At 47.5% G+C, this 10,090-nt stretch overlaps 1 protein-coding gene across 1 annotated transcript in view; it reads right to left on the bottom strand.

Moving 5' to 3' along the window:
- Nucleotides 1–1,753: 1,753 nt before the first annotated feature.
- Nucleotides 1,754–10,090, bottom strand: part of USP7 (ubiquitin specific peptidase 7) — a 65,965-nt gene continuing 57,628 nt past the window's right edge. Inside the window, exons 19-31 of the mRNA XM_081090211.1 lie at nucleotides 9,639–9,731; nucleotides 9,484–9,551; nucleotides 9,041–9,141; nucleotides 8,072–8,225; nucleotides 7,415–7,482; nucleotides 6,819–6,927; nucleotides 6,650–6,727; nucleotides 5,095–5,195; nucleotides 4,023–4,122; nucleotides 3,280–3,399; nucleotides 3,016–3,087; nucleotides 2,808–2,898; nucleotides 1,754–2,356 (exon numbers count right to left, since the gene is read on the bottom strand). Coding sequence (XP_080946337.1) covers nucleotides 2,250–2,356; nucleotides 2,808–2,898; nucleotides 3,016–3,087; nucleotides 3,280–3,399; nucleotides 4,023–4,122; nucleotides 5,095–5,195; nucleotides 6,650–6,727; nucleotides 6,819–6,927; nucleotides 7,415–7,482; nucleotides 8,072–8,225; nucleotides 9,041–9,141; nucleotides 9,484–9,551; nucleotides 9,639–9,731 — 1,262 coding nt within the window. The 3' untranslated portion in view covers nucleotides 1,754–2,249. The remainder of the gene's footprint in view (nucleotides 2,357–2,807; nucleotides 2,899–3,015; nucleotides 3,088–3,279; nucleotides 3,400–4,022; nucleotides 4,123–5,094; nucleotides 5,196–6,649; nucleotides 6,728–6,818; nucleotides 6,928–7,414; nucleotides 7,483–8,071; nucleotides 8,226–9,040; nucleotides 9,142–9,483; nucleotides 9,552–9,638; nucleotides 9,732–10,090) is intronic.

Here is a 10,090-nt window from a genome sequence, read left to right as displayed (position 1 = left end):
GCGTATCTGTTAGTAGGCAAGGCCACGTGCAGACACGACTGGAGATGCGTGCCTCACCCCAACGCAGCCACGTGACGCTCGTAGAGAAAGCCAGCACTCATTTCAAAGGCAGCCCCCCTGGACGGGCAGGGGCACTGGGAGGTGCTCTGGGAACTGCTGTTAAAGGGATGGCGATGACAAGCCCTGTCCTCACCTAGTGTGCTTTTAATTTAATGTGAGCTTCTTCCAGCACACTGCTCCTGGGTGCACGCGCGGTGGGCCCCTTCCCCTCACACTGTGGGTGCCAGGGTCCCAGTGTTCTAGGACTTGGTGCACCATCACGACACAGCAACATCTTAGAGGGAGAGGGCAGAGGATGGGACGACCTCGGGGGTCAGAGTCAGCTACCTGAAACACAGTGTGTCTCCATCCCTATCCCCGAAACTCAGAAGACTCTGGATGCCATAAACTGGGAGTAGATGGCAAAGGAAACGCCCACATTGCAAAGTGTTTTTTTGCAAAAAGATTCATTTAACAACTTCAGGGAGAATTCTGTCTGTGACCTAAGACTATATAATCTACCCTTAGCCAGAACCCAAAAAACAAAAATCAACATGTTCTTTGGACGAAGGAGGGGCGGTGCGATCCACACACCGGCCCAGGCAGCGCGGGGTGTGACAGCACGTGTCCCAGTGGAATCTGGGAAGGGACCACGGGGCACAGACCACCTGGGGACCAGGAACAGTGCACTGGGGTGGGGCGCGAGGCCACGGAGGCAGGCCACAGCCGCTCAAATGCCGGCGGCCTGTTCCATCATTTCAATATTTCCAGTCCTCTTATTTGTATATGGTTCTCACCTGGAAAACCTCTTATTCCTTAAGCTTAAATGAAACTAGTAAAAGGCAAAAAAAAAGAAGGCAGAACTATACATCAGCAGTACTGAAATCTGGGGGTCGGGGCAGTGGGGGTGAGGGGGGTAAGACAGCTCGGTAAAACCTTGTTATAAATGAAAAGGTTTTCCATGCCCCTTTTTGGGGAGGCCAGAAATCTTCCTCAACTTCCACATCACTCACTGAATTATCATTTTTATAGAAAATTTTATTCAACATACAACATTTTCCAGCAAAAAGGCAATATACAGGAAGAGTTGGTGTACACCGCTGCTACAGAAACAAACAAAAAATACTGGAAAAGAATGAAAAAAAAGTGTGATCTGCTGATTCTATTTTACTGCACTCAAAACTAGACACGCAGCTGGCATTTAGCTCCAAAATAAAAGGTCGGGACTGAAATAAACTACACACAATGAATATCAACATCAGTGAGTCACCTGTAGATTCACCCAACAAAAAAGTCACCTCCTCCCAGCAGTAAATTGTACATGTTCATTCATTAAATATACAATTTCATTTTTCCTGTTTTTTTTTTCTTTTAACTTTTATACAAAGTCAACAGCTTACTACCACTAGTGAGCATGCCCTCTTTGCTAAAAGGCTCTCTTGTTCATCTGTTGTGTTTTAAGGAAATTCTATGTATAATCTTTCACCTGCTCACATGAATGTGAGATCAGTCTGCCGACAGGCAGCTTATACACCTTAATTGTAATTAACAGTGCTTTCCATTATATAAAAGACCCCAGGACGGCTGTCAGACTGCTCCGTGCTCCCACTCTGCAATGGGCTGCAGAGCAGCAGTGGCTGACGGAAGTGAGACAGTTTATGGAAAGACCCAGGCGGCTGGGAGAGGACTGAGGAAGGGGCGACAGGACACGCAGTGAAGGAAAGAGTGCTATTTATTAGCTTGTGAGTTTCTCTGTTTTGCCTTTACAGATGCACAAAAGGCCATTGAAATATAACTGAAGGAAATACGTCAGACAAGCCTAAACATACGACTTCCTGGCTGCGGGTGGAGGCCGGGACCCCCAGCAGGCAGCCAGGCAGCTTCTGCCAACTAGACAGACTAGAGGCCTCCTGCCAGCGCCACGCGTCCCACTAACCTCTTCTCCCCGAATGCTGACAGTTGCCTTGCATGTGGTTACCATAAAATAACTCTCATTGGCATCCAAGCTTTATAAAAACACCTTCATTTTGCTCAAAAAGGGCAGTCAATAGATACAGAGAAGCCAAACTGAACAGCCTCAACAAAATAAAATGAACACCAGCAGCAAATCCTCCTCGGAAGACTCGCTAGAGTGCACGTGTGCCAGAGTCCTCGCTGTTAAAGGGGCACACCCACACGCGGTCCTCGCCTTGCACGCACGGGTGAGGAAGTCAGTTATGGATTTTAATGGCCTTTTCAAGGTAAGTGTAGCGACTTCTCTTTGGGGCTTTGTTGAAGTGGTCGAGCCCTAGCCACGGCCGCGGGTGAGACATGTTACCTGGTGGGGAAAGAGGGGCGATGAGACCACAGAACAAGTACCAGGACCCCTACACCTGGGGCGGTCACACAAGCAACTGGGGGTTCACAGCGACCAGGTGGGGGCTCACAGTGAGGCTGGGGCTTGAGCCAAACGCGCCCACACCCTGCCTGCCTGCCTGCCTCGGCAGCTTCTCCGGGCAGCTCTGCCAGAGCCTGCCGACCACACAGAGCCTTCACACCTCGACCTCGGAGCTTAGTTCTTTCAGCCACCACGGGACGCAAGCCACCGTTTCATCCTTCAGAGACTCGATGGGTTCAGGCTACTGTCCCTCCTATCACGAAGGAGGTCGGCAAGCCCAGGCCGCCCGCTGTGGAAACGGGCAGGGGACGCGACCCCGAGCGCTCCGCCTCCAGCTACTGACCGCTGGCCGGCGGCCCCCGCGGGAGGAGAGCAGGGGGAGGGCTCTTACCAGGCTGAGGCTCAAAGTCTTTCAAGTTGACTTCGTACTCGTCTTCATTTATGTACTGGTGCCGGCCCATCATCACAATGGCAAACTTAAACTGAAAGACAAAAAGGAACACTCCTCCCTGAGCTGGGGGAACCTCTGCAGAGTCTAGGCCGCTCTCCCGGGAAGCCTCCAGCATGCTGCTCGCCGATTCCTCGTCCAGCACACGTACCTTCTCAAACTCCTTCTCCTGGATGTCTAGCAGGCTCTGAATCCGCTTCATGACTTCTCTGAAATGCTCGCCCTGCGGACAGGAGGACGCTGTGCTCACGTACCTGTGTGCGCCGTGACAGCGCTCATGGCCCCCGGGGACGCCACCAAAGCCCTTGGTCTGCCCACAGAGGCAGGAAGCCAGACTTAGCAACGCTAATCCAAAAGGGGGGCGAGGCTTCAAGTTTTGACATGCGTTCTCAACCTGTTACCTATAAAAGCTCACCTGGTGTATCCTCAGCAAAAAAGGGATTCCAAACGTCCCGAACACCTCCTTATGGAAATGTGCCACTGTGATCAGCATCTCATTTTCCTTATCTATGTCTACCTGGTCCAAAGGGATTTCCTGGGGACACAGTTAAACACAGGGAGCAGAGTAAAGCACCTGATGCAGACAAAACACTTTAATTCTGACCTGCTCCTGCAATGAGGCAATTAGGTCATTATTTTTTGCCAAAACACCATGTTTGGGGCTTGTTAGAATGGTAAGAATTCAGAGCCAGAAAATATCCAAGTTTTTTTTAAGGAAAATGATGAGTTTTAAGACACCCAATAATGTTTTTTTCCAGTTACGCTGGTAATTTCAGCAACTCTAGAAACCAACAGGGACCCAGTTTCTGAATAGATTTGTCTGGTGGCCCATATCTAAAATTAATGTATAAGTGCAAAGACTATATATGATTGTACTTAAATGAGGTACCTAGGGCAGTCCAATTCAGAGAGTGGGATGGTGGTTGCCAGGGGCCGGCGGAGGGAGATATTAGTGGGTATGGAGTTTTACTGGGGGAAGATGGGGACTGTGGCAATGGATGGTGTGGAGGTGCCTAATGCCATTGAAATGTACATTTAAAATGGTACCGAGTACGGTATGTAGGATTTACCACAGTAAGACAATCGGCAAGCGGCTGACAGCTGCCCCACCCACCAAGGACTCAGAACTCTCCCTGGTGCCAAGAGCAGGGCAGTTACCTCTATTCGAAACGTTCTACTCGTTGCAGGAGATAAACATTCTAATAGCTCGTCTTCTTGGTGCACACCAATAATTTTGTAGCTTACAATTTCTAGCAGCCTGTACAAACAGGATGGGGGTGGAAGATATAAATTCATGGGAAAACACACTGACAAACTGTTTTCGTATTATAAAGCTATCAAGATTTGCTTGTCTTCTTTCTTTTTAAAAGATTGGAAATGTTGAAAGCAGGCACCCATGGGAGAGGGCACAACACTGGCCAGGTGGCCCCTCGAGCGTGCGATTCAAGGGGAGTGACCTCAAGCCTCGGTGAGGCCGAGTCCCTGGAGCTGATGAATCTCCCTCTAAACCCACGCAAGGCAGGACTGGTGAAGCTGTTCTCACCGAGCCTTTGGAGGACAAAGGGCTCCAAATATTAAAATTAGAGAAAAAACGTGCTGGGAGCCAATAGCCACAAGGGCAGTTTTATCCTGAGCTGACTGTGTGGAGACATAGCAAAGCGCCCAGCCCTGTCCAGTTTGGCTCAGTGGTTGGAGCATCGGCACTCGGACCCAAGGGCGCATGCGGGTGGCAACCAATTGATTCATCTCTCTCAAATCAATGTTTCTCTCTCTCTCCTGCATCCCCCCTCCACTCTCTAAAAAATATCAATGGAAAAAATATCCTCAGGTGAGGATTAAAAGAAAAGCACCCAGCTCTTTGAAATAAAAACTGCTCATCACATCTGTGGCTTCTGTCCACAGCCTGAACGTTGTCCAATTTCACAAATGCAATCACAGCAGCTTTTCCCAGTTCCAGTTATCATTCTATTGTAATCGCATCCTTCCTCTGCTTGGCGTTCCTACCTGAAGCACACATTTTTACTATAGGTAGTTAATTATCAGGAGACTGGAAGGAAAGGAGGAAAAGATGGCTTAACTATGAAATATTTAAAAACTGTTGCGAAAAACCAGCTGAAGAGGAATCTGTCAACAGGCACAGGGCTCTGGCTGTGCTGTGTCCACCAGCACACTGCAGGGCTGGGGCTGGTCACCACTCCTCCCGCCGCCAAGGGCTCCAGGAAATACTTGCCTAAGTTTCCCTGATGCCTTCTCCCCAAGCTCTACAGCCTTTTTACATTCTTCTAACAGGTCCCGGACACACCCGTGCTTGTCTGGATATAGTGTTATTTCCTAAGAAATGACAAGACGAAACACATGCTTTAAAGAAAACATAAAGGATCTGCTACAGCAAACCAATTTTGCTTGAAGAAAGAAAACACAGCAATAGATGTCCTCAGCTGTCTCTAGCTCCCAGGACTCTCTCACTCATTCCCGCCATGAGGGCCCCTGATGTGAGAACTCACTCAGACCATCTGCCCAAACCTGGAGCCCACCAAGTACTGAGGGGACTTTAAGAAGTGCCACTTTTGCCCTGAGCCCAGGTTTGGCTCAGTAAATAGAGTGTCACCCGTGGACTGAAGGGTCCCGGGTTTGAGTCCCATCAAGGGCACACAGCTCAGATACAGGCTCAATCCCCGGCCCTGGTCCGGGCACATGCGGGAGGCAACCAATCAATGTGTCTCTCACATTGATATTTCTCTCTTTCTCTCTCTACACCTCCCTTCAACTCTAAAAATCAATGGAAAAATATCCATGGGTGAGGATTAATGCCACTTTCTGGTTATCTGAAAATTGTACTTTTATTAACCAATGTTACCCCAATGAATCAAATAATAAAAAACAAACAAAAATGTCACTATGATGTGAAAAGTTTGCCATTTCCAGAGCAGCTTCTCAGGAAATGACACCCTGAAAGGTCACCTACAAACCTTTCTGATCCCAGCACAGTGAGAAAGAAGGCTGATTACCCGTAGTCGGCAAACTGCAGCTCATGAGCCACATGCGGCTCTTTGGCCCCTTGAGTGTGGCTCTTCCTAAGCCTTAGGAGTACCCTAATTAAGTTAATAACAATGTACCTACCTATATAGTTTAAGTTTGAAAAATTTGGCTCTCAAAAGAAATTTCAATCGTCGTGCTGTTGATATCTGACTCTGCTGACTAATGAGTTTGCCGACCACTGCACTAGGCCGTGAGCAGCAGGAGGCTTTACAATTTAAGCCTGACTGATCACTGCATACACATGTGAACGTCTGTGGCATGTGACTCAACTTTTCCCTCAAAAATGGCCGAACAAGAACGGTGAAAAGGACTTGGGATCCCAGCAGTCGCACTTCCTAGAACCACCTAAAGTGTGGCTGCACATGCCTGCTGTATGCAGCAAGCACACGCCACCGGAGCGGCCCACAGAGTCAGTGTCAGCTCACTGGCAGGCCGGCTGCCCTCACTGAGGCCTGACGGGGTTCAAGGAAAATACTGCTCCGGCCAAGCAGCAGGGCATCAACTTAAGATGCCCAAACCGGTAAGGAAAGCAGTCCTGGAGGCTCAGGCAGATGCACTGCTATTCATCTCCCAGGGCACAGAGGTGGTGGCAAGAGGACACCAACATGGGCTCTCCAACTCTGGACCCAGGGGCCGCTACAAGGCTATCACTCCTCTTGCTTTCTTTTGTTGTTTTAGTCTAGAGAGACAGAAACCATAGATAAGCTCCAATAAAAATGAAGATTCCTATCATTGAAAAAACTTACCTCTTCCCTAAATTGGCTGTTTAACCATATACACTTAAAACTTCGCCTGTTTTCAAAGTCTGTGATTTTCATCTTCAGCTGTGAAGGAAAGAGACACCCGTTAGATGCGCTTCCACAAAACCCAAGGCTTCTCCTCAGGACCCACGGGCACATTAATTTGGACTCATACCTGCTGATAGTAAAGTTTCTTAGGTTGTCTAGGCTTGAAGAATTGTAGAAGATCTCTTAAAGTACCTTCATAATTATGTCTAAGAGGGTTACCTGGGCCATCCCTATAACTACACAAGAAAACAGCATGTAAATAAATGACTTCTTTATTCGCCTAAAACAAATATCGGTGACTGAGCAGAAAAGCAAACCACTGGCCTTGCACCTAAACTTGCAACTGGGACCTGGCACAGGGTTCCATTGAATGTTCCTACTTCCCGAGCCCGACGCCCCGCCGGCTGCCACACCCGAGTGCTCTCTGCAATGGCGGCACAGCACACGAAGTCTGGCTGGGACGGACCCAGCTGACACGTGGGAGATGTATTTACTGATGATGTATCTAAAGTAAGTCTGACTTGAGATGAGGCTGCCAATTATTTTGACATCTTGGAGTAGTGTGGTCAAGATATGAGGGGTGACAAGTCTGTATCTGAAGCTAAGCAAGAAATGGTATGTCAGGTGATGTGGCCAGTTTATTAAAATTAGCTCCAATATGTTTGGATGAACTATGGAAAGCACGCAGCAAGGACCAAACACACGTGTGTGCGTGTAGCTTACCCTTGAGATTTGAAAAACTGGAGCAGCATTGGGTCGGTGTTGAGTCTCTGTGCAACTGTCTTTGCAACCTGGGGGGGGGGCAGAAGCCAGACATCAGAACGCCAGGGCACACTGCGGCAATGCACTAGATTTGCTTATAAGCATCATTATTAACGAGGCACCCCATCATCTTCACCCGATGTGGGATGAGGGGCCGCATTCCAGTGCCCTAGGAATTTACTACCTAACAGCACCATGCGAGTAGCATATCTGATGAAGATAAACTTTTAAAGGCTTTTTCACTCTTAAGGTGAAGCCTATAGATTTTTAAATTTCCTGATGATTGTTGAAATGCTTCACACTTGGCATGTTCTAACTGCAGCAACGGACCGCCATCATCTCCAAAAGCACACTGTGCCAGGTAGAGAGGGTTTCGAAGGACAAGAGTGCAGATGGACATGGTAGCTGATGAGGAGGCTGAGGCTGGGGTAAGAACAGCTTTGCTCCCATGGCCATCTTAGCACCAACCCACTTTAGTTAGGAATTTCCTTAGAACAGCAGGACTAACCCCTCCTCCTGAACCAAATCCATCAGCTTCATCAGCAAGTTTTTTTTTTTTTTAAAGAACGTGGTTTTTCTGGTGCAAAATCTGAAGGGAGAAGAGCCTTTATCAAATACCTGAAAATAATTCATTCTATTTGATAACGTGACCACAAATCCAGGATCATTAGGGATTGTCTTATCACAGAAAATGACATCAACACGGTGATAGAGGTCTCTGAAATATTCTTTTGCGGTGGGTAATTCACTGTTATCATTCTCAGGGTCATCCCTGGGGGGAGGAAAAAAAACACACATTTGTAGACTGAATCAAAACCCAGGCCAGGGGTCATCACCTCTCACACCACAGTGACCCCAACAGGCACAGACAGAAGCTCAGGGTCCTATTTTAAGGTGGTGGGGGGGGGTCTGCCAGTGACCTCTGTAAGCAGGGACCACGGGGAAAGGCCATCACGTACAGAAGGTGTGCCTGAGCTAGGCACAGTGCTGCTTGCCGTCCTGACTGCAATACAGAAAGAGGAGCCTCTTCTCTACAGACAAGGGGAAGGGCTGCGGTGAAGTGTGGGGCCCGCACAGCCTGTGGCACAGCCTGCTCCCTGACCAAGGCACTTTCAGGCCAAGGCAGCAGGACACGACAGAAGTGGCCTGTCCACACCCTATGCCAGGGCCACCTCACCAGACGCTTTAACAGCAAGAAAAAGGCAACACCGGGCTGCTTTCAGACTAAGACCTCCGACGTGCTGGTTTAACATGCAGGTTTAAATCAATTACCTAAGTAGCTGCATTCTCAGAAATGCCCTATGTTTTAAGGGAAGAAATACAATCTTGCTATTTCACAAAGACCTTTGCGGCCGTGCTAACAGAGCTCATGCTCACTGTAGACATTTTTAGGAAATCAGAGCATTGATGAAAACGCTCAACACCTAATTCCAAGACCCAGAGACAGCCAGCGTCTGTCAGCATTGTGAGGCATTTCAAACAACACCTGACTCGGGGTCTCAACACAATCTTGTCAGTGTTACAGGACTTGGAAAAAAAAATTCTGCTACCAGTACACAGTGATCAAATCCTTCAAAAAGTACATACTTCTGAAACACTATAATATCACCATCCATTAGCTCATCCAGGGCTTTATCAAGAGACACGTCATAGTCCTGAATTCTTTCCGTTAAATTCGGTTTAACTTCCTAGAGTAAAAGAAATGAAACAGTTACAATGCAACATTTGTCTAATGTTTAATATGGCCATACTCTGTATGTATTTTCCCTACACCCAGTTCTATCAGCCATGTATTTTTAGTATGTTAAAAAGCTAACGGGAAATATTAATATCCGTAAAGATGTAATAATCACTGATCGATCCTCAATTGGTAAAAAAAAATCACAAATCTACAAATGTGATCCTAAACTCAAGGTCACCTCAACAGTAGACATTACCCATAACAAATACAGGGACAGTCAAACAAGCAAAAAAATTCCTCCCCTATCTGCTAACAATACACTGATTATAGAAAAATAAACCATCCAAACCTCATAGAGGATAAGGCTAGTATCTTGGATAAATCCTGCTCTGTCACACATAACTGGGAGCAAGTCACCTAGGAGAGAGAAAGAAAAGAATGCAAAGCTGTAATACACCACAACTATAGCAGAATCAAGGCAGAGGTGAGCGCAGCAGGACTTACGTATTTTACAGGATATTGGCGTGTAGATGTGCCCACAGTAGTTCAAGCTCCGTGTTTTGGGATCATACATCTTCAAAAACAACATCACATCATCTACAAGGTTCATAAACAGGTTTTGTTAGGGTCTTACCACTCAGTACACTGTTAAAGCAATGACAGTAAATGTAGTGAGGCACTGAAATGACAGCTTACTGTGCCTAAAACTGTCAGACCAGGCTTGTGACTGCTCCCACTCCAAGCATCGAACCCACGGGGAACACTCCATGTGACGCAGTGAAGGTGGAATTGGGGCAGTGAGCTTAGAAATCCTAGTTTCAAGATCTGGTACTAACTAGATGGCTGGGTGCTGTCATAGGAATAATGGTAGGGTTGTATGACTTTGCTACACTAGAGAGGTGACCACTTACAGCAATAAAAACAATCTTATAGCAAAATCTGATCCACCCGCTTTT

The sequence above is a fragment of the Myotis nattereri genome (genome assembly GCF_964212035.1).
Source record: "Myotis nattereri genome assembly, chromosome: 4".
NCBI classification, from domain to species: Eukaryota; Metazoa; Chordata; class Mammalia; order Chiroptera; family Vespertilionidae; genus Myotis; species Myotis nattereri.
Note: the sequence above shows the minus strand (reverse complement) of the source record. Positions and strands in the feature narration are given on the sequence as shown.